The sequence below is a fragment of the Hakea prostrata genome, chromosome 10 (assembly GCF_041222555.1).
Source record: "Hakea prostrata isolate BN-2017 chromosome 10, UWA_Hpros_2, whole genome shotgun sequence".
NCBI lineage: Eukaryota > Viridiplantae > Streptophyta > Magnoliopsida > Proteales > Proteaceae > Hakea > Hakea prostrata.
The window spans coordinates 3207274-3234214 of NC_142609.1; the positions used below are offsets into that span (position 1 = coordinate 3207274).

The 26941-nt window shown below is 37.7% G+C and overlaps 2 protein-coding genes across 2 annotated transcripts; one reads left to right on the forward strand and one right to left on the reverse strand.

Annotated features, from left to right (window-relative positions):
* The first annotated feature begins 1371 nt into the window (after nucleotides 1–1371).
* Nucleotides 1372–22212, forward strand: JMJD5 (2-oxoglutarate (2OG) and Fe(II)-dependent oxygenase superfamily protein). The gene is made up of 6 exons (XM_089136216.1): nucleotides 1372–1766; nucleotides 2807–3016; nucleotides 10085–10219; nucleotides 10319–10462; nucleotides 20388–20480; nucleotides 21152–22212. The coding sequence occupies exons 1-6, from the start codon at nucleotides 1467–1469 to the stop codon at nucleotides 21338–21340; spliced, it is 1071 nt and encodes a 356-aa protein (XP_088992342.1). The 5' UTR covers nucleotides 1372–1466; the 3' UTR covers nucleotides 21341–22212.
* Nucleotides 22213–22218: 6 nt separating this feature from the next.
* Nucleotides 22219–25450, reverse strand: LOC149001499 (alpha/beta hydrolase family protein). The gene is made up of 5 exons (XM_089136215.1): nucleotides 24730–25450; nucleotides 23598–23682; nucleotides 23323–23492; nucleotides 22822–23099; nucleotides 22219–22626 (listed from the first exon to the last, which is right to left on the reverse strand). The coding sequence occupies exons 1-5, from the start codon at nucleotides 25103–25105 to the stop codon at nucleotides 22450–22452; spliced, it is 1086 nt and encodes a 361-aa protein (XP_088992341.1). The 5' UTR covers nucleotides 25106–25450; the 3' UTR covers nucleotides 22219–22449.
* Between the last annotated feature and the right edge of the window lie 1491 nt (nucleotides 25451–26941).

The window sequence follows — 26941 nt, forward strand, 5'->3', positions numbered from 1 at the left end:
TTATCAAACTCAAGGAAGGTCAGTCCTTGCCTCCCTCATAAAAGGGGAAAAACAATTTGTCAGGTACCTTACTATATATCTTGACATTATGAATATTAATGCTCTTCCTTTCCAAGCAATCCTACTAGTTAGATGCCTATAGACACTTTACGATAGAATAATGAGATTGTTAGATGAACGTTCCATGGATTTATCGTAAAAGAAAAAACAAATCTTCCAATAGCTGAATTGCAGTTCGAAACAAGGGACAAAGATCTTCAGGAAGTAGTAAGCAAAACAATAACAACGGATTCAACATTGTCCCAACTTAATGGGATTGGCTACGTGGAACCACGTGCAGAAAAATAGTGCAAATTGGGGTCTAAACAAGGGAGAAATATACACAAGAAAAGAAAAGGGAAAAAGACAAAATAAAGAAGATGAAGAACACATGATAAAGGGAGATGTGAATGAAAAGAAACAAGCTCAGCCCACAAGGTCAGGAGAGTCACACTTAAATGGAGCTTCCTAGGAGCAAGCATAATGTCAAATAGATATATGATTAGTTTAAATTAAATTTGGTTAATTGGAGTCAACTTACGTAAGTGCCAATCATGCAAAGAATATCGTTTGAGGGGCATTTGGTCTGGGCGTTGCTCCCATAAGTGATAAGATTAGAAAAAGTCGTTTGAGATGGCACGACCACATTCAATGGAGACCTCAAAATACCCCCGTCTGTCTAGATTTTATATAGCCTTCTACAATACCTTGACATGACATGAATGAGAAAGAGATTAGTTTTCTTTTTCAAAAAGGCTAAAAGCACTTATTTTGGCATTTTATTTTTGGGATTATTTTGATATTTTGACAATTATATTATTAGGTGAATCTCCAAAGATACAAAATATTTCCCTCAAAGCTGAACATATAACTTTCACATAGTTCTTCTATACGAATCTACAAATTTTGGAATATTTCTGCAAATTTAATGTAATTTTTTAGAATCCTTTTCACAGATATCTACGTGAATCTACAAATTTTGGGTATCTTTACAAATTTAATATATATTTTTTAGAATTTTTGTGTTATTTTTCGAATTATCTTAGGATGTCTATAAATTTTTTCAGATAAAACAAGCTTCGGATCTCATTAAAAAAAGAAAAAAAAATCTCATAAATAAACAAATACAAATAGGAATTTGGATCATCCAATTGTGTTATCTTCGAACGGTTGTAGAGCTTCTCGAGAAAGCCAAGCGGAAGGAAAAACCCACCGGAACCACCCAGCCACCACCACCACCAAACACCCCGCGGGGAAACCGGCCCCCCCCCCGCGCCGCAGACGGTGACTCTTTCGAAACTCCAACTCTGGACGACGAACGATCAAATCTACTCCAAAAGGTCTTGGACGTTGGCGGTTACGCTTACGTCAGCGTGGCCACTCAGGCAGCCGCCGGTGACATCCGGGCGGCGGAGGCGGCGCGTGAGATGGCCTGGGAACAGCTTCACTCTGGGCCATGGCACTCGGTCTTGCCTGTTTGGAGAGATGCCTATTCGATGGCGTGTCTACAAGTGGCGGCGTTCCACCATGACGCCGGCGATTTCAGGGAGGCGATTAGGGTTCTTGATATGGGTTTGATAATGGGAGGGATGCTTCTCCGTTCGGATTTGAATTCTGCTATCGGTAAGGTTGTGAATAAGTGGAACCCGGCTAAAGCGGTGGACGCTGGAGAAGATGGTCGAAATGGTGAAACGTTCTTAAATTGCCAGAGTTCCAATGAGGCGAAGGTGAGGTTTGTTAGCTTCTCCGTGGATATTCGAAAATTGAAGATGTATTTATTTCCTGTTTTCTCTGATCTGTATGTAAGCCCTAACAGCCGCTAAGTGAGCATTGCACTAGCACCTAAACCCTAAACCCTAAAATGGAGGCTTTAAAGTATTGATACGCCCACTTTATATTTAAAAAGCACAGAGACCTAAAATTGGATTTTTATTGGATATCATTTGTACAATTTATTAAAGGAAATCTTTTCAGACACGGTTTATTATAGGGATATTTTTGAAAATAAACAGTGATTTAACTGTTTTTAGTGATAAATTTGACAAATATATCTAATAAAAACTTCAATTTTGGGGTCTTTGTGCTTTTTAAACATAAGGTGGGGTGTCAGTGCTTTAAGGCTTCCATTTTAGAGGTGCCAGTGCAATTTGCTCTTGATATTAATTAGGGATTCAAATATTCAATCTGATAATCTATTCGTTTTGCTGCTTACCTTGCTGTCTGAGCTAGGGAACTTTTTGCCCAATTTCGACTTTGCATCTAATAAATGTGCGGTTGTGGGGTGTAGCAAGTGTGTTGACTGTTGAATATCAAACTCTAAAATCAGGATGTAGAACTCACTAAAAATAGATCCATCAACTGGTAAGCAAGCGAGTTAATAACCTAGAAACTTTCTTTATCTCAATCCAAAAAGATTATTTTTAAAGCACCAGAAGTATGTGACTAGTAAGCTATGGTTTTCCTTTATGAATACTAAATGTAAAAGTTTGTTGTATTACTACATTGTCACAAATCCAAAAGGGCATCCACTTCTAATAGCAGATGGCTACAGTGTACATTATGCACATTTCCACGAAATGGGTACATCTGCCTCTCTCTCTTCCACCCCTTAAAGAGAGAGAACATCCTGAGTGGTAGTACTTATTGACATAAACCCTTTGAGAGAAAATCCTGTCTCTTCAGGATGATCTTACAGATGTCCTATACCATACATGCTGAATTGTAGTTCTTGAGATAAACTCTTCTAATTGTTGGGTTTTTAATGTAGGATTTGCAACAGCTACCTATTAGGTCACTCTCTTGTAAGAGAGTGGATAAGAGGTCTTCTCTTTCTATGGAGGAATTTTTATGTGATCACTTCCTAGCTGGTTCTCCTATTGTTATCCGCAACAGCATGGACCACTGGCCTGCCAGTACAAAATGGAAAGATTTGGATTATCTGAGGAGGGTTGCAGGTGATCGCACGGTTCCAGTTGAGGTGAATAATCTCCCTGATTTTATTAGACGCTTGAGTTTTGGTATGAAAATTCGTATTCTTCAAAATCTATGACTTGGAAATAAAAAAAGTAAAATGCATTTATTAAGAATAAACATATGGTTATGGATATCAACATTTTGTCAATTGGTTTGTGAATCCTTTCATTTTGCAATTTACTGACTTTTGCCATTATTGAAGACAATTGAATTGTTTCCCATCCTACTGGTATTGCAAATAGATTAGATTTGGTTACATCTGTGCCTTATTTGAACTCCAACATAGTTTGTAACAAAGAAATGATTCAGAGAGAAATCGTTAGAAATCATAAAGATGGATCACATGATATTCAACATTACACTTGTTCTTAAAGAGAAGTTTGTTTAAAGAAAACAATCCTTATTCTGATTGAAATGGTCTGCTCTGGTACAGAAGGATTTGATCCTCTAAATAGTGGGATCAAAACCTGATGCCTTGCCGTTTGGCCATGCCCCTTTTTGATTTATATTCGAAACTAATAAACGTTAATATTGATCTTGGTTGTTCTTCAGTTCCAGTTGAAAAATCTATAGAATAGAATAGATTGTTGCTAGGATTTGATACACGTAGATGTAGAAATAAACCGAATTTATTGATCATTGCATATAATTCAATTAAAATAACATGGGAAAGTATCATTCCTTCAATTTTCAAATGAGACCAGAAGGAATTTTGATTGGGCGAGTTTTAAAAAAAGAAGAAAAAGAAGGCGCTTAAAAAATTTATCTTATTTTTTCATTTTCCCCTTGTCTTGTTTATTAATAACTCAATCAAAATGCAATTATTTCCAAGAACGAAATGCTTGTTATGCTTGATATCTTTGATTTGATTTGTTTTCATTTTACCCCTCACTTGAATAGTTTTTTCTTTGCCAAAGTGCCTGAGGCTTATGCTTTTTTCAATCCATTCGTAGATGTTATACCAGGTAATATCATTTTAATTATATACCAATGATTTTTAAGTCACCGCTTGGGGCTTAGCCATAGTCTATGCAACAAATGACTTCCAAACTCTAGCTTTGATTTGGTGCCAAACCACATGTTCCTCCTATGTGTGTCCATGAGGTCCTAATTAGTGCTTATTTTGGAAACCGGTGGAATTAGGAGGCTTGCTGGTTGAGAGGGACCGTGCTTCTGACGAGAAGGGGGTTGTCTGGGGGAGTGTTGCCTATAGTTTGTATGCTTAGTGCTATGTACTGCTCATGATGTGGCTTTTCCTTTGTTGTAGGAGATTGGCAATGTTGTCCCATATCCCAAGGAGTGAAACTTGTGTTTAGATTGTTCCAAATGGTCTATCCTTTCTGGGCTTCCGTTGACCATTTGGTTTGTGCTTACCTTGCATGCATACAACTGATGCTACATCCAATAACATGTGATTTCCACATTCATTGGGTTATTTTTGTGGTTATAGCTACTCTTAACCGCCGTGACAATGAAATGGGGGTTGTCAGTTTCGGATGTCAAAGTACTAATTCCTCCACTTAGTGTAGAGATAGTTAAACTGGGAACCACTGTTGTAGGATCAACGATAGGTTGCAGCAAGACACCAAACACCATGTAGGTTGGAAACTGAAAGAAAATAAAAGGTAGAAAGATGATGGATGGAAGTAAGTAGGGGGATAGGAGAAGAGCATTGGCCATCTGAGCCTTTGGGCCTCTCACTAGCATCTATCTGATTTGTTGAAAAAATGATTGGGCTATCTCAGCCTGGGGCACTTCACCCTACTCAGTAACTCAGCTTCCCTCGGGACAATACATTCCAATACAGAAACATTACTTAATTCATCAAGTATTGCGGAGGCATTTGAGGGCATTATAGTATATAGACTAAAGGGTTGAATCAACATAGAAATAATAGAAAGTCTCTAGAAGAAGCCATTGTTAAGTTCTAAGTGGTTGTGCTTTGCTAAGTAATGAACATGAAGTAACAAAATTAGAAGGTAAAATGGAACAATTATATGACAAAGCAAATGCTTATTGAAATGCCAACTAGGGATTTTGAGGTAGCATTTTAGCATCAATTGAATGAGGGCCATGAATCTTAGATCTTAGATGAATAAGTTGTTAGGAAATATTAGGGTTTCTAGAGAATTTTAGCCAAAATTGTGCAGGGTTTCTGTTTGGGTCAAAATAGGGATCAAAGGTGGAGTTGGGAGCCTACTATGTTCTCTAGGTTTGGGAGTTATACTTGAAGGATGATCATTGGAATAAGACCCTTTGAATTCTGAACTTAGGGTTAGGGTTTTAGGGATCTAGGGCATTGATGAACACATTTATGTGTGAAATCTTAGGGCATAAAGTATGCATTCTACACACTTAGAGTGGAGCTACCTTGGGTTTTATGTTGTTTTTGCAAATTTTAGGATTTTTTAGGATTTGAGCAAATATTTTGAGTTTTAGGTATGAAACATGCAATTTTACACTTCAAGAGGTCCGTTCAAATTCTCAAATGTGAAAAGGGCCTGATTTGGAGCATGATGGGCTAGAGATGCGATTTTGGGCCAACTCCTGAATATCTTAGAAATAAAGAAGCCAATTGTGATCTACGGCTGAGATTAGTTAGGATTTTTATTTTATTTTACTTTATTGTAATTGAAAAATGTATGGGGCCCACAAGTAGTCAAAGATTAGGATTTTCTAGAAGATTTTATCTAGTTTGCTAATTTTTTTCCTCTCCCCACTTTTTATTTCTTTTACTTTAATATTTCCTTAATAAACCCATTTTTTTTGTTAATAAAATATATGAATATTCTTATTCTCTTTCCTCTCCCCACTTTTTATTTCTTTTACTTTAATATTTCCTTAATAAACCCATTTTTTTTGTTAATAAAATATATGAATATTCTTATTCTCTTTCCTCTCCCCACTTTTTATTTCTTTTACTTTAATATTTCCTTAATAAACCCATTTTTTTTGTTAATAAAATATATGAATATTCTTATTCTCTTTCCTCTCCACTTTCTTCTTTATGTTTAAACTCAAAATATACTTTTCCTTTTTCTCTACTTATTCTCTCTCTCTCTCTCTCTCTCTCTCTCTCTCTCTCTCTCTCACACACACACACACACACACTCAACTCTCCATTCCAAACGTTTTTCTTTTTATTATTATTTTTTTCCTCTATTCTTTCTATCTCCAAGTTTTTACTTTTTTTTATAATTATTATTCTTATTTATTATTATTTCTTTCCTTATTTGTAAATCATTCACCATCTCCTATAAATATACTCTCCTCTCTTAGACCTAGGTTTTCACCTTTTATTCTCTTTAGCTTGTTTAGGTTTTCTCTTGTTCTTTGATTGCTTTGTGGGGTTCTAGTTTCTAGATTGAATGTTTAGGTTCAATTTTTCTATATAATGCAACAAATATTCAAGTTATTTTGTTTATTTTATGCAAGTGTATTTTCTTTCTTTTGATCAATACAATTTCAATTTCAATTTCTATTTCGAGTTCAAGCTTCAAGTTTCAAGTTTCAATTTTCAAGAGGATTCATTTTTCTTTGGGTTTAACAATTGCAGATTTGGATCATTTTAGATCTAGTTGTTAGGGTTGGTTGAGATTCGAATAGATCATTCAAGTTATTTTTGTCATTCGAGATTCAAAGATGCAAGTAAGTAGCCTTCGTCAATAATCTTCTCTCCCCCTCCATTTCTTGTTTCTATTTACCCCTCCATGTTCTTAACTTATGATTTACTTTTCAGTATTCATTTATTGTTTTTCTATCCCCTGGATCCTTGATTAAAGATACCTACAGTCATGTCTCTCTTTGGTTAAGGTTTTCCTTTTTCATTTATTGCTTTGTTATTTGTTTTGTTATTTACTTTCTGCATTTTTTTCTTCCTTAATATTTGTTCCCCGATCGGTGGACTATAAGCTATGACAAAGGGTTCACGAACAAAGTCATCCTAGTTGTACTCCCCTTCCCTTGATTCAGAGTTGACACTCAAATCATTTCACTTTTATTTGTTTATTTATTTATTGTTTGCATATTTTGTTCTTGCTTTTTATTTATGCATTATTTATTTATTTATTAGATGATGAATGGTTAGGTTATGTTTGTTTTATTTTTATTCTAAATTTGATCACATTAGATGTATATGTTAGGAGCACTCATTTATATTTGCTAATTTAGTTTAATGAATTAGTTAAAAAATTTTGAATCCTTGCACTCTTGCGTTACCATTAAGAGGTTATTCTAAAGTGATGTATCTCCCTGAGATTGAGCTGTTAGCTACACGATACCGTGGCGCTTGTGGTTACTTTTATTTCACGAACAAGTTTTTGGATTTACCTAAGAATGAGAAAAATAAAATAGACTAATACCTCCCCGGCAACGGCGGCAAAAACTTGTTCGTGAAATAAAAGTACCGCAAGCGCACGATATTGTGTAGCTAACGGGTCGATCTCAGGGAGATATACCACTTTAGAATAACCTCTTAATGGTAACACGAGAGTGTAATGATTCAATTTTTTTAACTAATTCATTAAACTAAATTAGCAAATCTAAATGAGCGGTCTTAACACATACATCTAATGTGATCGAATTGAGAATAAAAATAAAACAAACATAACCTAACCCTTCTTCATCTAATAAATAAATAAAAAATGCATAAATAAAAAGCAGGAACAAAATATGCAAACAATAAATAAATAAACAAATAAAAGTGAAATGATCTGAGTGTTAGCGCTGGATTAAGGGAAGGGGAGTATAACTAGGATGACTTTGACCGTGGACATTTTGCCGTAGCTTACAGTCCACTGATCAGGGGAACGGATATGAAAAAAAATAAAATGTAGAAAGTAAATAACAAAGCAATAAATGGAAAAGGGAAACCTTAACCAAAGAGAGGCACGACTGTAGGCATCTTTGATTAAGGACCCAAGGGATAGGAAAACAATAAATAAGTACTGAAAAGTAAATCCTAAGTTAAGAATATGGAGGGGTAGACAAAAGCAAAAATGGAGGGGGGAGAGAAGATTACTAACGAAGGCTACTTACTTGCATCTTTGAATCTCGAATGACAAAAATAACTTAAATGATCAATTTGAATCTCAACCAACCCTAAAAACGAGATATGGAATGATCCAAATTGGCAGTTGCTAGACCCAGAGAAAAAAACAAATCCTCTTGAAGCTTGAAATTGAAATGATCAAAAGAAAGAAAATACACTTGCATAAAATAAACTAAATAACTTGAATATTCATTGGATTACATAGAAAAATTGAACCTAAACATTCAATCTAGAAACTAGAACCCCACAAAGCAATCAAAGAACTAGAGAAAACCTAACAAGTTGAAGAGAATAGAAAGTGTAAACCTAGGTCTAAAAGGGGAGGGAATATTTATAGGAGATGGTGAATGATTTACAAATAAGGAAAAAAATAAGAATAATAATTATGAAAAAATTAAATCAAAGAATAAAAAAAAGTAAAAACTTGGAGATAGAAAGAATAGAGGGAAAAACATAATAATAAGAAGAAAAACCTTTGGAATTTAGAGAGAGAGAGAGAATAAGTGGAGAAAAAAAAAGAAAATATTTTGAGTTTAAATTGGAGAAAAGAATATTCATATATTTTATAAACAAAAAAAATGGGTTTATTAAGGAAATACTAAAGTAAAAGAAATAGAAAGTGGGGAGGAGAGAGAGAAAAATAATTAGAGAAATAAATAAGATCTTTTAGAAAATCTATAGAAAAAAATAGAAATTCCTAATCTTTTACTACTTGTGGGCCCCATACATTTTTCAATTACAATAAAGTAAAATAAAATAAAAATTGTAACTAATCTCAGCCGTAGATCAAAATTGGCTTCTTTATTTCTAAAATATTTTGGAGTTGACCCATAATCGCATCTCTAGCTCATCATGCTCCAAATCAGACCCTTTTCACACTTGAGAATTTGAGACCTCTTGATGTGTAAAATTGCATGTTTAATACCCAAAACCCAAAATATTTGCTCAAATCCTAAAAAATCCTAAAATCTGCAAAAACAACATAAAACCCAAGGTGCTCTACTCTAAGTGTGTAAAATGCATGCTTTATACCCTAAGATTTCACACATAAATGTGTTCATCAGGCATCAAGGAATTTGAATGTGAGAATAAATCCTTTTTCTCCCAGTCCCTTTTTTATGCTGTTGGGCAGCAAGCCTAGGCTTCTTCTTGGCCTTGATTCTCGAATAGGGTAGGTCTTGGGACCTACATCAGATGCAATATTGGCAGCATCTAGTCTTCTTTCTCAGCTGTTCAAACCCACAACGTTATTCACCTTACAGCATTTGATTTTTTAAAATGTCTTGATCCCTTTTCTTCTTCAGTCAGGAGCTGCCTTGTGATGCTCCATTTAACCAACAAAAAACCTGCCACATCATCAGACTAGGCTGCTTATTATCACAAAAATTGATCCCCACAACTACACTGGGCCGGTTTTGGGGTTAGTTACTGTGCCTGTAAATGAACATTTTATCTACATAACCACGGCCATTTGATAATTTCAACCTATCCTGCTTCCTTTTTAGTATTGCAATCAATGAAACTTAAATATGGAATTCCGCAGCCACAGTTGGCTGTTTTTGGGGCTTGTTGGTGCCACTACACATGGACCTGTGATCTACATCAGCACCCCTCCCCTCTCCGAAATGTTCCATTTGTAATTCCAGCGTATCCTGCTTCCTTTTTACAGTTGTAATGACATGAAACTTAGCTAGCAGTTGCCAGTGGAGTTTTCATTCATATTCAGTCAACTAAATAGATTCTGCAGCCATTAAGTCACTGATCTCTCATGTTGTGGATAAATCCATGCTGTATTGTTTCTTTGGATGTTTATGCTTCACATTTAGCCTTTTCTGATTCGTACTTCCTTGCTTTGCTGGATTTATTATTACAGTATTTCAACATCCAGACCAAAAGCTGATAAGTGTTTTGTTCTTAACATACTGCACTCTCTCTGTGCACTTTGTTTACCTCCTAATAAAGGAAGATGATTTAATTCTTGATGCGACTTTCTGAACTGAGAACTGGTAAAGTTCTTTGTAGGTTGGAAAAAACTATCTCTGCACAGAATGGAAACAAGAGTTGATTACAATTTCGCAGCTTCTGGACAGAATTCACTCTGGTGATTCAACTACTGTTGGCCCATCATACCTTGCTCAGCATCCATTATTTGATCAGGTACATCTATATCACTTTGGTTGCTCTTTTGGAGCTATAGTTCTCTGGTGGGGATTTTACCAACAGCATATCAACGTTAATTTTGTATCTGATTTACAGATTGTTGATCTACGGAGGGACATATTGATTCCAGACTACTGTTATGCTGGTGGTGGGGAGATTAGGTCTCTTAATGCTTGGTTTGGCCCTGGTGGGACGGTCACACCATTGCATCATGATCCACATCATAATATTCTTGCTCAGGTTTGTCTGACTACGTATTCTTTTGGTGCAATTATAGAGTTAAGATTGTAGTTCTGCTTGTCCTTTTCCATGATTTCTTTCTGTTTTTTAACTTTCTATCAGGATCCATTTGAATACTTATCAGCATATGTATGATGATATGATTGGCATATACTAATCTTCTAGTGTAAATATGTTGATGATTATTGTCATTGGTATGGATCCCTTTGATGATGAGTCTATAGTTGTTTTATCTGTCAGTAATGAGCCAGTTGCACTCACAACAGCAACAACAACTCAGCCTTATCCCAACTAAATGGTGTCGATAGAGCCAGTTGTACTGGTTACCTTATCGATGATGTATTTGTCTTAATGCATGTCTTCAGGGGGTAGGAGGGTGAGGGAGGCAGTCTTCCAAATTGGAGTAGAAAACTTAATATAGATTGGCTATGTTTTTTGAGAGGGGGGGGGGGAGGAGAGGCGAAAGTTTGATGGTGTCTAAGTGATCATGTGTCATTTGGTGTGATGGTAGAAGGCTTGACCTGCCAGCGTGAAGATGTGGTTTTAAGTCTTAGGGAAGACATATAATGTAGATAATGCTGGGTGTATGATGCAGTTGAGATTGTCCAAATCAATCAGTTGGGCCTTGGAAGGCTCTATCTTGGTTGATGGTTGGGTTCTATAAGCCATAGGCTTCTTATTTTGGGTTTATTGATGTAATGGGCCTATCTAGGTCAACTACAGGATTGACTCCTCTCTAAACCTTCCAAGATCCTGTGGAAGGCATTGGCTTTCAGCCCTTCAGATACCATTTGTTTGTAGGAGAAAAAGGTGGGTTAGTTAAAATTGGGGGACCCATAATGTGGGGTGAGGGCCAAAAAAAGTAAATGACAGAGAAAGTGAGGGAAAAGTAAAATACGGGCTCCACAAACTTAATTTATGTTTTCCACAAAACCCCACAAAAAATTATGGGTCTTTTTTGGGCATGGGGTAGGAAAAGGCTCCTTAATTTAAGGAAGCTTTTTGCTCATTCTCCCTCCCAAGTGACCCAAATAAACTACTTTTGGGATTTCACTAGAAATAGTACACTTCTCCCACTCCTTTTTGTCCACTCCATTTTATTCCATCAGACAAATGTTCTCTTAGTGATTTGAGGCCCTGAGGCCCATTATATATACCTAGTGTAGACATATGTAGAAAATGTAGACATGTCTAGAAACACTCTTAAATAGTTTACCTTCCCTAGTACTCGTTAAGGGTAGATTACACATGCTGACTGAGCAATTGATCCTCTTATGGGGCCTTGATTGCTGTTGATGTCTTCTTGAAGATGCCGGTGAGTTAATCCTTATAGTTAACTGCTTTGGGAATGGTACCAAATAACCAGTGAATAGTGTGCCTTTTTTTCCTTTCAAAATCAAATTTCAGCACCTACAAGAGGGTGAATATGATGAAAGATGGATAAAGCAAGCTAGAGCCACAATAGGGTCTTGTCAGAGCTGCTATCATGGCTCCCTGTAGGAAACCTCTTGAGAGTCAAACGTCTAGATTCATTCCAAGTCCAGTAACAGTAAAAGTAAAATAACTAAAGACCAACTTACAACTTATTATTACCATATTTCCCATGGGTACCACTGTATCCTATGGTATATTAGCACATGATATTCTTTAACAGTCCCCTCAAATTGGATATATATATGTCCCATACCTAGCTTGGAACATCTTTTTGGTTTTCCATGATGTTGAACTATGTTTTAACCCACATTAGTATACTCACATTGGGACCACCCACTTACTGATGAGATGGGTAGATCCTCAATAACATAGACCCAACAATGTCCATTTCTTGCTACATGCCTACTGGCAAATTCCATAAAAACCTTCCATGGTGAACATTATAATTGTTAGAAAACAAGCTTTAAATAATCAAAGCAGTAGCTGAACTTTGAGAAGAAAATAGGGAAGAAGAAAAAAGAGAAGAGAAGAGAAAGAGAAGAACCAGTAGAGAAGGCTTGCAATATTAACTAAAGAGCCTAGAATCGCAGGAAGCTTATATTTATAGTTTTTCAAGAGGTTTAGTACCACATGGGAGAATAGAAAAGGAAATAAAAAATACATGCCTTAAAGACAAAACATACTAATTTTATAACTCCTAAAATCTGTCAAAAATAGAAAGTTCTGAAAAAAGAAACTAGCACTACAACAGAAACGGAAGTGAAAGGCAGCCGCTGCCAAGGCTTGCTCACCAAGGCTGTAGGCTTGGATTCCTTGTGCAATTCTCAACACCCCCCTCAAATTGGAGCATACAATTCTCCCATGCCCAGCTTACTACAGATATATTGAAAACAAGGTCTAAATAGAGCTTTAGTGAATAAATCAGCTAATTGGTCAGTAGAGCTCACAAGAGGACTCTTTATAATCTTTTTCTTGGCTGCCTCACGCACAAAGTGACAGTTTACTTCTATATGCTTCGTCCTCTCATGGAACACTGGGTTACTAGCTATGTAAGTAGCAGCTTGATTATCCCAAAACATTTTCATAGGAGTGGAGACTGGAAATCCCATTTCCTCTAACGAGGAATGAAGCCACATCAATTCGGTAACTGTGTGGGCCATGGTCCTATACTCAGCTTCAACACTAGATCGGGCAATGGTGGATTGCTTCATACTCCTCCAAGTCACAAGATTTCCAGTAAGAAATAACTTGCAGTAAACCGGCGATCAATTGTGGATCTAGCTCAATCTGTATAAAAAAAGGCAATCAAGTCCATACTCCAATTTGTTCGATAGATGAGCCCTTTTTTGGGCATGCTCGTTGAGGTACCAAAATACTCTCATTGTTGCATCCCAATGGGCCTTCCTAGGAGACTGCATAAACTGAATCAACACACTAACATAATAAGAAATATTAGGATGAGTAATAGTGAGATAAATAAGTTTCCCAATAAGACTCCTGTAACAGTGGACATCATCCAACAAGTCACCATCATCGTGTCCTAACTTCAATTGAGGATCCAGGGGAGTGTCACTAGGTTTAGAACCAAACATGCTAGTCTTAGTAAAAAATTCTAACACATACTTCCTTTGTGACAAACTAACTCCCTGTTTACTGCGGATTACCTCAATCCTTATGAAATACTATAGATCACCTAAGTCTTTGGTTTGGAAATATTTCTTTGAGTGTGCCTTTATTGTATGGATTGCTCTAACATCACTGTTTGATAGAATAATATCATCTACATAAACTGTCGTAATGATAACACAATCACCCTGTCTTTTAACAAAGATAGAGTGATCAGAATGACACTGTACAAATCCAAAAGGCTCCACAGTCTTTCTAAAATTTTCAAACCAAGCTCGTGGAGATTGTTTAGAGTCCGTAAATCGCTGCGGCAGAACCGGAAAACAGGATCGAACGAGAAAAGCCGGGGTAAAAAAAGATCAGAAACGAGATCCCCACAAAACGGAACGAGATTGGGTAGGGGGAAACGAGATTTCAAAAGCAACATTGCATCACAGTCACGCGATCAAAAGTTTTGGATGATCGTTTCTTCCACAACCAAACATCTAATTATAATTATCTCCAAGTTTGAAATTATAGATTTGAAATCTCTAAATATTTGAAATCTCCAGACTCATGTAACCAAATAGGCCCTTATGAAGCTTGCAAACACGAACACTGTCTTCCCCCTGAGCAACATACCTTGGAGGTTGCTCCATGTAAACTTCTTCATAAAGATCACCATATAAGAATGCATTTTTTATGTCAAGCTGAAAAAGAGGCCAATAATAATTTACAACTAAAGAGATAAACACATATTGAATTAAGTCTAGCCCTAGGAGAAAAAGTCTCAAAATAGTCCACACCATATGTTTGTCTATAACTTAGCCACTAAGCAGGCCTTGAGCCTTTCCTAAGAGGTAAGTCTACCAAAGACCATGTATGACAAGATTGTAAAACATCCATTTCACATCCATGGTAGCTTTCCAGCCAGGGTTTTAAGGGCCTTAGTATGATGGGTTGGAGTATGAATGGAAGATAGAGAAAGAGCAAGGCAACGGAAGTAAGGAGTTAGATGAGAAACATATACCAAATTGGAATCGTGATAAACAATGTTAAATTGTAAGATACAAGTATGAGTACCTTTCCACCCACCGGACCCCAGGAATACCCGGGATGTGACCACCCAAGGACAAGACCGAGGCCAGCCCCCACAACACGAACACAACAGAAGAAAACAAGGTAAAAACAGCAAACAAGACAGAAAAGACAAGAAACAAACGAGGGGAACAAGAAATAAAAAGGAGACAAAACAAAAGGGGAGAGGGGGAGCCACCCCCGAAGCAGAAAAGATAAACAAGAGACAACCAAGGCACGGAAAACAAAGACAAGTAATACAAAACCAAGGCCACAAACACCGGGGAAGGGGCACAGCAGGGCCATACAAGGTAGCCCCAACAGACGGGCCGCCCGACAGGCAACCCGGGGGAAAAACCCCCGGCCCAAAACGAACCCACCGACGCCACACCCGGAGGGAGGGAACAAGCCGCCCAGGAGGGCCACGAACCGACCAGAAGAACAAAACAGCACAAAGGAAGACGAAGAACTCAAAGCAAGGAAGATCCAAAAGAAACAACACAGAACAAAAAAGCAAGGATAGGAACAAAGAGAAGAGCCAACCGAAGGCCAAGGAGACAGCAAGTCATGCACACGGGCGGCACCCCACCAACGGGAAGCCCGGGAAATCGGTAAGCATCAAAACCAGGTAAGGGGACGGCAGCCCCACACACCAGGCACGCGCAGCACGGAAGCCAGCCAGCAAGCACACGCGGCAAGAGAAGAACGCCACCCGCCGGACCCGATCCCACACGAGCGCGAAACCCGGAGGACTCACAACCCAGGCACCACAAAGAAACGGAAGCCCACGCCCCACGGATGGACGGCGAGGCGGAGCCAAGCACCAAGCAACCACCAAAAAGGCCCGGACGAGCAGGAGCCCCACCGGAGGCACCGGCCAGAGCGCCCACCAACCAACACACCACGGGGGGCAGCCCGAGGGCGACACGACAAGGAGAACCAGCCACACAACAGACAACCAGAGCATCCAAAACCGGGAGAGGAGGCACCACGGAGAACACCCAACACCCCCGAGCCCAAGGACGAAGGGAGGACACCCCCAACCAAGCAACGAAGCAACACACACAAACCACACAGCACCAAGCATACACAATAGTAACAAACAGATAGAAACGAACAATAAACGAAGCAAACAAAAGATAAAGAACACAACCAAGTATAAAGATAAAGCCGCAACACAAGAACGAATCAAAGAGAAAGAGAAGGGACACTGAATAAAGCACGCAAACGAGACAAGAGGAAAACCACCACCGGAGAGTGAGATGAAGAGAAACCAAGAAAGCCAAAGAAGTAAGGCCCAAACAAACACAAAAAAGAGAAAAGAAGCGGAAGACGGAGCAGAGCAACGACCAAGGGCAAGAACAACGGGAGGCGCGAGGACACCAAAAGACACGAAAGGGAGGGAGGCGAAAGAGCCGGGGGACAACAAACGGAGGAACAACAAAGTAGGACACAAAACAAGGAAAACCCAACAAGGCAAAAAAGCCCCAAGAGCTATCAAGCAAGTGATAAACACAGGCAGAGTGAAAGATGCAGATGAGGAAAGCATGCAAAGCTAGAGGAACAAAGAAAGATAGGAACATAGGTAAGTAAACAGAACAAAACACAAGCGGGATATCAAAGGTAGATGTAATAGGTAAACAGGAAACAAGCAGGAGAGAAAAGCAAGCACAAGAATGGTAAGGGAATAAGGATGAGCAGAGTAGGCACGGAGGGGAAGGGCAGACACCAAAGCCCACAGAAGAGACAAAGAAAGAGTAGAAAATGGTAGGGTAGAGAGTGGATGAAGAGAACCAGGAAGATAAGACAAAAAAGAAAACAAGGAAGAACCACACAAAGGAGAAGAGAAAAAAGAGCAAAAGAGGGAGGAAAAAGAAAAGGAAAAGGAAAAACAGGGGAAGGGGGAGAGAAAAAGAGACAAAAGAGAAACAAAAAAAGAGGGAGAAGGCAACAGGAAAGAGAGGCACAAAACAAGAAGAGGGGAAAGGGGAGGAGGAGGACAAACCAAAGAGAGAAAAGACAAGAAAGAAGGGGACAGCAGCAGGCCAACAGCACAAAGAAGGCACCACCGCGGGCCGGACAACACGGATCGGGCGGGTCAAGGTTAGAATAGGGCTGGATATTACAGAACATCTATAGGACCAGCTTCAATCTCTATTAAAGTAGAGCTGCCAGTATCATCAGGAGGAATTGTACCATCCACAATCTCTGTGCCAACTTATGTCTGCATTGATAAACATGTAGAGGGACATGTCGATTGAAGGAACTAAAAAGGTAATAGGAGGAGCATCATCCAAAATGTGATTTTTAACGGACACAGATGGACTAGGGTAATAAGGAGTATCTTAAAAAAAAAAGTCACATCCACACTTACAAATTATTTATGATGAATAGGATCATAACAGCGAAAACCTTTTTGAGTGCAAGAGTACCCAAGAAAAATACATTTAACAGATCGGGGGGAAAGTTTATCCAAGTTGTGTGGTATGTGAACAAAATAAACACAACCAAAAATTTTGGGTGGAACTAAAAACAATTCTCTATTTGAAAAAACAACTAAAAACGGAGATTTTTCAAAAAGTAAAGTCATAGGCATTTGGTTAATTAATGACCAACAGTCACAACCGCATCGCCAGCAACTCTTGGGAACATTCATCTGAATCAAAAGAGATCGTGCAACCTCCAAGAGGTGGCAATTTTTGTGTTCAACCACTCTATTTTGTTGGGAAGTGAATGAACAATTGGTTTGATGAATCATTCCATGATAATCACAAAAGTTACATATATCATGTTGCACATATTCTAAAGCATTATCAAGTTGAAAAAATTTAATAGGAAGAGAAAGTTGAGTCCTTATTTTATGAATAAAATTTTCAAATATAGTTAAGAACTTTGTCCGATTTAAAAAAAAAAATACAACCATATAAGACAGGAGAAATCGTCCACAAAAATGACAAAATATCGAAAACCATGCCTATTACTAACTCTACAAGGACCCCAAATATCTGAATGAACAAGAGAAAACAAAAACTCACGATGAGTGACAGAGCATGGAGGGTAGGTGGCACGGTGATGCTTTCTTACTTATATGCTTCACAATTTCATCTAGACACTGACTTGAAAGAAGGAAATAAAATCTTTAATCTAGATAAAGACAGATGGCCTAAATGACAGTGCCACTGGAGAGCATCTACATCATCATCAGAGAGAGCTGCAATGGGGGCAGCATAGTCCAAATAGTAGAGTTTGTTCCTTTTACGCCCTCCATCAATCGTCTTCCTTGTGTGTAGGTCCTGGAAAACACAAGAATTAGGAGTAAAGGACACAGAGCAATTCAATGCTTTAGTTGACTGACTAACAGATAATAAATTAAAAGGGAAGTTTGCAATATGAAGTAGGGATGGCAAAGTAAGAGAAGGTGTAGGGGAAATACTTCTAGAGCCTAGAATAGGTGTGGAAGTCCCATTAGCTATGACAATAGAATTAATACTGGTGGATTTAGAAAAAGAGCTAAAAGTGATGAGTTACTATCATGTGGGAAGAGGCCCCTAAATCAATGATCCAAGTGGTGGGAGTAGAAGTGAGAAGTGCTATGTTAGCTACATGAAAAAGTGTGGCAGTAGAAATATCAGTGGATGTGGAAGTGTCGGTCTCAATATTTTGCAATCGGCAAAGGATTTGGCTTACATCATCTTTTAGAGTGTTAGACGCGTCCCCTGAAGAAGATCCAGTACCACTATCGTTGTTTGCTACAGTATCAATACTACCATCAGAAATGACATGATTGGCAAGTTCCTTTGCCCAATTTAGCTTTTCATGTTTGGCCCAACAAGCTTCCACCAAGTGCCCTTTTTGACTGCAATGAGTACAAAGCCAAGATGTCTTATCAGACAGTTGAACACCACAGCTTTCAGAAGATTTACCAACTACCCCTAAACCCCGACCACGTCCCCTTCCATGAGAGGTAGTAAAGGCTGAACTTTCTCCTTTAGAATTATTTCCAGGAGGACTTCCTTCAGGAAATGCAATATGTTGAAGTCTAGAATATGCTTCACTAACATTGGGGACATGCTCACTAGTAAGAAATGTCCTTTGATAGATATCAATTTAGGGTTCAATCCTGTCAGAAACTTGGATGCAAAAATTCATTCCATTGTGCCTTAAGCTTCTTTATATCCATGGTGAGAAGTTGAAAGACATTCAACTCCTCCATCATGCCTTTAAAAGAGTTGTCATAATCCTACAAAGACTTGTCAGCTTGCTGAAATTGAAATAGCTTACAGCTTTTCATAAATATTAAAAATTCGAGTCATATTTTTAGCTTGGGAATAGGTCTGTTGCAAGTCATCCCATATTCCCTTGGCAGCCTTGTAGAACATAACATTGGCTGCAATATCCGGTTCCATGCTATTGGATCCTACTAGAGTAGGACTTATCCATCTCAGTAGGAGGTTCACCCTTAATGAACTTAAGCTTACCTTTTGCAAGTATGTAAACACAAACAGCTTGGGACCAAAGCAAATAATTAGAACTACCTTTGAGTTTAATGGACGTAATTTGAACATTCATTGGATCAGCTTATGATCCCTTGGAATTAGCAGACTAGCAGTTGAATGACTTGAATCACCAGTAATTGAAGACATAATTTTTCAAAGTGGAGATCACACACATGATCACAATTCAGCAGCCCAGAACTTGAAGATAAGACCAAAATAAAATTCTGCAGGGTGTAGAATCGAAACTGTAGTTGTAGGCTAGAAAATTAGAGGAATAAATTCTGTTGAGTGCAGAAAATAAGATTAAAAATAATCGATCAAGTTCTGGGATATTAGGGAATAAAAGTATAGAAGATCAACTTAGATTATCATCTGATCTAACTATAAATTAAGTGTAGAAGAGAACACTGAGAAGAACACTGTTTTGATTCAAAAAAGCTCTGATACCATGTTACAAAACAAACTTTAAACAATCAAAACAGTACCTGAACTTTGAGAAGAAAATAGAGAAGAAAAAAGAGAAGAGAAGAGGAGAAGAAGAAGGAAGAGAAGAGAAGAACCAACAGAGAAGGCCTATGATTTTAGCTAAAGAGCCTAGAATCACTGGAAGCTTATATTTATAGTTTTTCAGGAGGTCTAATATAACATGAGAGACAAACAACTGTCCTCTAGAAAAGGAAATAAAAAATACAGCTTAAAGACAAAACTTACTAATTTTCTAACTCCTAAAATCTGTCCAAAATAGAAAGTTCTGAAAAAAGAAACTAGCACCAAAATAGAAATTATCACCAAAATAGAAACTAGCACCAAAATAGAAAGTGAAGTGAAAGGCAGCTGCTGCCAAGGCTTGCGCACCAAGGCAGCAGCCTTGGATTCTCTGCGTAATTCTCAACAATAATCTCCAAGGTAAAACAGGGTTTTTTGCAAGTAATTAACAACCAAGCTTAGAATTGGATGGATGCTAGTGTAATTTTAAGGATTTCACGATGTCTTCAAATCTTACATAAATTTAGATGCCAAGAAAGTTCTCCTGTCCCTCTTGATATGGATACAAGTCCAAGAAGCCTATAACACACTGCTTTGGAACTGGGATAATGATAATCATGTCTGAGTAGATCTTCTATACATGAAGCACAGTGGCTTTGCTTGGTGCTTCCTATGTCATCCATACTGCGATTTTCTGATAATATGTGTTGGCCTAACTTGGTTGATGTTTTGAGTTTTGTAAAATATCTTGTACATTTTCTCATTGTATAATATTTAATTATTTTACTATCAGTTTGACCTGCTGAATTCTTGACTTCTCTTTCCAGGTTGTTGGCAGAAAGTATGTTAGGCTTTACCCTGCTTCTATATCCAAGGATCTATACCCTTATGATGAGCCTATGCTAAGCAATTCCAGCCAGGTAGACCTGATGTCATTGGAGTGCCTCCTGTCATTCATCCTGGAAAAGTTGATTTACTTCTGGGATTATGCTGCTTGATGTTCATTTTCTTTTCCTTTCCTTCTTTTTTTTTCTTTCTTTTGATAACAAGCTTTTATTTACCTTGGTGATTATGATGTACTTGTTAAGTTACCTGGTTGCAGTAGACCTTTTTTTTTGATGGTTTATTACCTGTAATAGGTATCAGGGCCTACTATTAACCATCAATGGAGATAAATGTTCCTGGAGTAGTTTGTGGTTTTATGCCATATTCTTGGTATATTCCTTGATAAATAAAATAAGGCCAATGATAAGGTAATTCTATCAGAAACAGCTGCAGTTCGGAGCCACTAATATGTTCCAGAGATGCTATGCAATTTTACTCTCTTAAGTGGGAGGATAGCATTTTATGTTTGTTTCAAGTAGCTATTGTAATTATCACTATCAAGTTGGTACCAGTATTTACATTCAGAGAATTGCAGGCTATTCTCTTACATCATTGTTATTCATGTCCCTACTGGATCCGGTTTTGGTGTGTTTATTCCTTTTTTTTCTTCTTCTTTCCTTTGGTGTTTTTATTCCTTTTTTTTTTCTTCTTCTTTTTCTGTTGTTTAATCTTGGTTGAGCCTTCATGTTTCTTCTGAATTTTGTAGGTCAATCTGGACAATCCAGACGAGAAACAATTTCCAAAGGCAGTGGACTTGGATTTTGTTGACTGCATCTTAGAGGAAGGTGAAATGCTGTACATTCCACCAAAATGGTGGCATTATGTGAGATCACTTGCAACGAGTTTCTCTGTTAGTTTTTGGTGGGGGGATGGCAGCAGTTCACCTGTGTCCTGATGGCTCCAATTAACTATTTTGTTATTCTGCTTCTGCTTATACTTATTTATCTGAATGAAGTGCGTGTACCCAGAAAGCTGCTAAAATTCTTGTCTGATTTTCTTCGGGCTTCATTTTGTTGTACATAAGCTTATTATTTATTGAACTGAAAAATAGATATAAAACTCAAGACTACATGATTTTCTCAGCTCTCAACTCCCTTTTTGGATGAACATCCATGGTTGAGCAGGTTACATCTTTGCCAATCTGCTGTATGATAGGAACACAGTCCACTTTCCACAGTATCGCAAAGTGGGTCTAGCTCACATTTCACTCCCATTTTCTAGTATCCTGGTCACTTTGTCTCTCTGATAATCAATGTATCATTGTCTATTAGGTTTCATTCTTTTGTACAGATAAATACCCTTCTCCCTTCACAGTAAAAATAAAACAAGTTTTCCATTGCTTTACAATAAATTTGTTGAGTCGCGTTTTACTAGTTGAGGGTTCAATTGATCAAGAAGCATGGCTAAACGATTTTGTTGGTCCCATGGGCCTCCTTTTATAGGACCATAAGAAGCTAAAGTACTGTACTGTATCAGAAAATAGAGCTACTAAGTGATCACTTCATTCAGAAGCTTAATGGTTGATCCAAAATATGGAGAAAAATCAAAAGAAAAGTATATTTATTCTTGCTGGTTTTTAACATGATTATCACATTTCCTCATAACTGAGAAAGTAATTAATCTTTCACATTTTCCTCTTTAGCAGAGAAGTAGTTATCTTTCATCACCTTCTCTGTGTTTTTCTTTCCATTACGGCAGAATGTTTTGTGAGGCTGGAAATTCCTCAAGGGTATTTCAACTACTTGAGTAATGCAAATCCCAGAGGATGAAAGAAAAAGAAAAGAACTGTTTAAATAAAATGGAATCAACATTTGTAAACATGAATACAAATTGAAGCAATGACTCTCTGATTGAACCCCCCCTGCTTTCCCACTTTGTATTCCTCTTCCTCTGTAGGGGAGTTTGGTGCTTGCAGGTATAGATCAAGTTACAGAAGCAGAGAGTAAAAAGAAGGAAAGAACTCAAAAGATCAGAAAAGAATCTCCAATGTAACAGCACCAGATGTCACAATGAAGAATCCTTCCACTGTAACCTATCAAGACCATCAACAATTGCCTTGCGAAAGGCATCATTGTGAAGGAGGAAGGATGAGACATGTCCTCCGGTCACCCATCTTACTTCTGAACCAGGCCAAGCTTTTTGAAGCTCTAACACCGAATGCTTTGGTATATACCCATCATCCTGAAATCAACAATTGTGGAGAAAGAAAATAATTCAGAAATGCAATTGATGGGGAAAGGTTGACATTAAAATAACTCTTCTCAAGAAACTTGAAACAAGAAAAAGCGAAAGGGTCAATAGGAGAGGAGCCAAGGCAGCAACACCCATATCTATCACTCACACTCTTCACATCTACCAAAATGAGGATGGACTTACAGTTGCAGCTACAAATATCACAGCCTGAGGATTTTTAGGAATTGGAAATCTTGTAACGTCTGTTAGTGACAGTACGGTTCGCAACCGTTCTCTTACTTCCTCAAGAGTCATTGCAGTCCTCTGTGATGCTATTCCATCTTCTTTCAATACTTCCCATGCAGTGGCATGTTTCAGTATTCCTTCACAGAATGCCACAGCAGCAGAGTGTGGAGACAGAAATGGGAAAGTGGCAACTGGTTTGGGATGCAGTGATCCAACCATTGCAGCATGTACACCCCCTATGAATTCCACAATTAAATGATAGGTAATCATCAAGTCAACCATTGTATGCAGGAATCAAAAAGGAAATCAAGAATAGAGCTCTCTAAAGTCACTATCTTGGTAAGCATTCTCTGAACAAACAAAGCATTCTAAAACTCAATTGTTCTCTATTTTCTCACTCCAAAATGTGCAGAATCTATTCCAAGAATGCACACCAAACAAAAGCAGTAAATGTCTTACCCATGCTAAGTCCACATACACCTATCTTGCCAAAACCAGCTTCCATATCTAACCAGTGTAACAGACTGCGAGCTTCCTCTATGGTGGCTCTTCCTAACAACAGCAAGTCACTCACACACAGAAGCTTTGCACCACGTTGTAGTAGAGGACGCCGCTTTCCATAAAAAGGACTGCAGCAGCTCATTCAACTTAATTCAAATACAAATCCTATTATCTTGTATCAGCATATTCTCTTTTGCCTTCAAAGCAGTCAGCAATGAACATACAGGCCTCACCTCTCAAGCACCATGGTTGCAATGTTTTCCTTCAACAATGGTGCACCAAGACGCAACCTCCTCTCAAATGAATGATCTCCAGTTCCTATGATAAGAAACCAACACCTCTTTCACCTAAGCTCCAAAACCGTTTATTAAATAACAAAAGAACAAATTCAAGAAACGAAAAATGTCATGAGAAACAAAATTATTTTCAATATCTTCACTAATGCACATTCAAGATAGTAACTGATAGAGAACTATGCTACACACATGGATAAGTTACAAAGTAGTTAGTAGTTAACATAAAGATCACAGAGAGCCACCCCAGGAAGCTGAGTCCAGTTCCAACCCCACCCCCTGACCTTCCCCAGGTGGAGGTAAAATAGGTTCTTAGTTCTGAAAGATCAAATCCAACATAAAGAAAAGGATTTCAACTGTTATTGGGAGATCCTGATTTCGATTTTAATTAGATCCCCTCTAATTGGGTTTAACCTAAAATTTTCTTCGAACAGTTTTAAGAGTTTTACTAATGAAGGTTCAAGACAGTTATGCAAACTCCTCCGTTACATGGACAAATTACAAATTAGTTGCCATGTAACTCTTCTGTTAATAAAATATTTAAACTTTTGTCTAGAAATCATGAATTTGCATTCTAATTGGGTCTCCCTTCTTGGCTTTAACCTAAAACTTCCTTAATATGCTTTTCAGAGTTTTACTAATGTTACATTCAAGACAGTTGCAGACACCCATAGAACTGGCCAAGCCAATGAATTGAGCCCATTGGAGAGGGAGGAACTGAAGTTAAAGATTTAAACCTAAAAGAATAGAAAAGCTTTAAAGTTCTATCTGGAAAACCTGAATATCTCTTTCTATTGGGTCTGCCTCTATTAGGTTTGAACTGAACTTCTAAACCAAACTTTCCTTCACATTGAATGAGCAACGATGGATTATGCTTGAATTAATCGAAACGAAAAAAAAAAAACATAAAATTTCATTATTGAATAGCTTCACTGGAAATAAGAACAGATACAATTCAACCCCATTTGATATAATCACATAATGACACCGAAATTCAATTTTTTTTCTTCATTTTCTTCTTCCAGGAGTCCAAAAGAGAATTAATTTGAAACAGATATATGGATGAAGTTACCTGCAAGATGAACCACACAGGCCATCTTATGCGGTTGGACGAGCTTTGGTGTAAGAAAAGCGACCCGTGCAGTGTAACTCTCCGGAGGCAATGCACAAATGAGCTGCTCGTCACATGGAGTCCTGAAAACACCTTCTCTGAGGCAAGCTGTCTTCGTTTCCCAAACCGTTCTCCATGTAGGCTGCACCAGATTAGGAGGCCAGTTCTGGGCTGCGAAATCTGGAAATAATTCCTTGATCATGTTCTCTAGTAGATCCAGTTTTGTACCTCCCCATCCTCTGGAGAAGAATGGTGGGCTTATTTTCGTCCGATGAACCAATGCACCATAGATGTGATCCAGCACATAATGAAGAATGCCCAGATTCACAGTCACCATATCCAGAAAAGAAGAAGAACCCACAGCAGAAACTCCACCAAACCGCGTAAGATTTGGATCAGACAATGAGTCTGGGTTTGAAATTACACTATCTTAGATTTTCTTCCAGTTCAAATCTCCCTAAAAATCTGATGAACTGAAACTAATTCCGCCACTTGGTCTCGCCAGAATCTCAAATCAACCAAGAAGTTAGAAACGAATCAAATATAGGGAACGGATTAAATGGAGGAGAATTAAGATTCCTGAAAATTTTCAGAAACCCAGCTAGAGAGAATCGAGGTGGATTGAATTTTTGGAGGATGGAAGAGACGGAAAAACAGAGGAAATGGGAGAGACGAGCGGATATTCTCTCCAGTTAAATTATAAGTAAAGGAAGTATAGAAGGGTGAGATGTGGGACCATTAGATTTGGTTCGCTCTGTCACGTTTCACCGGATGTAAAGTCACTGGAGAGAAGTCTTGGTGAAGATAACAAGTAATAACCCAAAGCTGTGGGCAGGGTAGAGGAGAAAACGGAAACCGCTGAGACACGTGGATAATGTCACACGTGCCACCTCAGGGCAAGCTAAGCTGTACTTTCCAGCAAGAAGGCCAACCTGGTTTGGGTTGTATTCTATATTTCTATTTGAGAATCTTCAATAAGAAAACTGTGGATGGGATAGGATTGTCTTTTTAATTTTTTTTGGTAGAAATTGGAAAATGGGATTGGATAGAGAGAGAGAGAGAGTTTGGTAGAATGTTGTGACGACGTGGCGGAGAGTCTGATCCTTTGACCTGGCAATTGGCAAATATGTCAAAAAATGAATCCGATCAGCTTCCAGACAATTTTGATTTGGGCAATAAGGGGTGGATTCACGCTGACTCAATAAAATTTATATTTTATTTATTTTTAAATATTTAAAGGATAAAGTATGGTAGACGTGTGAATAAATTAATTGACGAAATATCTCGAGTTAAATTAAAAAATGATAAAATTTTTTTGGGAAATCAGGAAAAAGGAACAAGGCAACTGTGAATAGATGAAAGACGGGTGGAGAGATGGGAAGATGGAGGAAATGAAGAAGAAGGGACTACAGTTCTTCTTTGAAATTTATGGATGAAGTTATTAAACAAAAAAGGAGAAATGTAGGTGATAAAAGGGGGGGGCAAAAGGTAGTGGTTAATAGGGAGGTGGAGAACGACGATGAATAGGTTAATTGAATGATTCTAAATATTTACCGTCAGATTTGTTAAATTAAATCTAAATCGTCTAATAAAATTCTTACTTTTCCTCCCATTATTTATGGGTTAGTTTAGATAACATTTTATCACCAGTTAAATTTAAAAAGGAAGAAGAAAACAATGGCGGTTAGAGTAACGTTTCTTTCTTCTTCTTCTTCTTTTGTTCCTTCTCTACTTCTTCCTCTGTTCTCTCTCTATCGGTTTCATTGAAAATTCTTTCATCTGCATTCGTCAAGTTTGGACCTTTTGATTGCAGTAGTTCTTTTACTGTCGTTTTGAAGAAGTGAAAAAGAAATTTTTGTCTTCCTTGAGATCTCATGACTCTTTTCTTATTTTTAATTCCATCTTGAAGGATACAAACAAGAGACTCCCACATATTTATGTTCAGTGAATCTCTCACAAAATCCAACATTTTTCCTCTTAAGTCTCTCTAGAAAATTAGTTGTGTTAAACCTATAGAAGAATTATGTTAAATAAGGAACAGAGGAAGAAAGAAAGAGATTTTACTGCCAACGAGAATTGACAACTGGTGATATCAGGTTAAACTTAACTAACCCATAAATAATAGGAGAAAAAAATATAAATTTATTGGACGATTTAAATTTAATTTAACAAA

Bases quoted from the DNA above. Each gene is read 5' to 3' on its own strand.
- JMJD5 (XM_089136216.1), top strand. From the start codon at position 1,467: ATGGCCTGGGAACAGCTTCACTCTGGGCCATGGCACTCGGTCTTGCCT. The intron at 10,220-10,318 runs GTACATCTATAT...TCTGATTTACAG, and splicing joins AGCATCCATTATTTGATCAG to ATTGTTGATCTACGGAGGGA. The intron at 20,481-21,151 runs GTAGACCTGATG...TGAATTTTGTAG, and splicing joins TGCTAAGCAATTCCAGCCAG to GTCAATCTGGACAATCCAGA.
- LOC149001499 (XM_089136215.1), bottom strand. From the start codon at position 25,105: ATGGTGACTGTGAATCTGGGCATTCTTCATTATGTGCTGGATCACATC. The intron at 23,100-23,322 runs GTAAGACATTTA...TGGAATTCATAG, and splicing joins TGTATGTGGACTTAGCATGG to GGGGTGTACATGCTGCAATG. The intron at 22,627-22,821 runs GTAAGTCCATCC...TGTTGATTTCAG, and splicing joins TGATATTTGTAGCTGCAACT to GATGATGGGTATATACCAAA.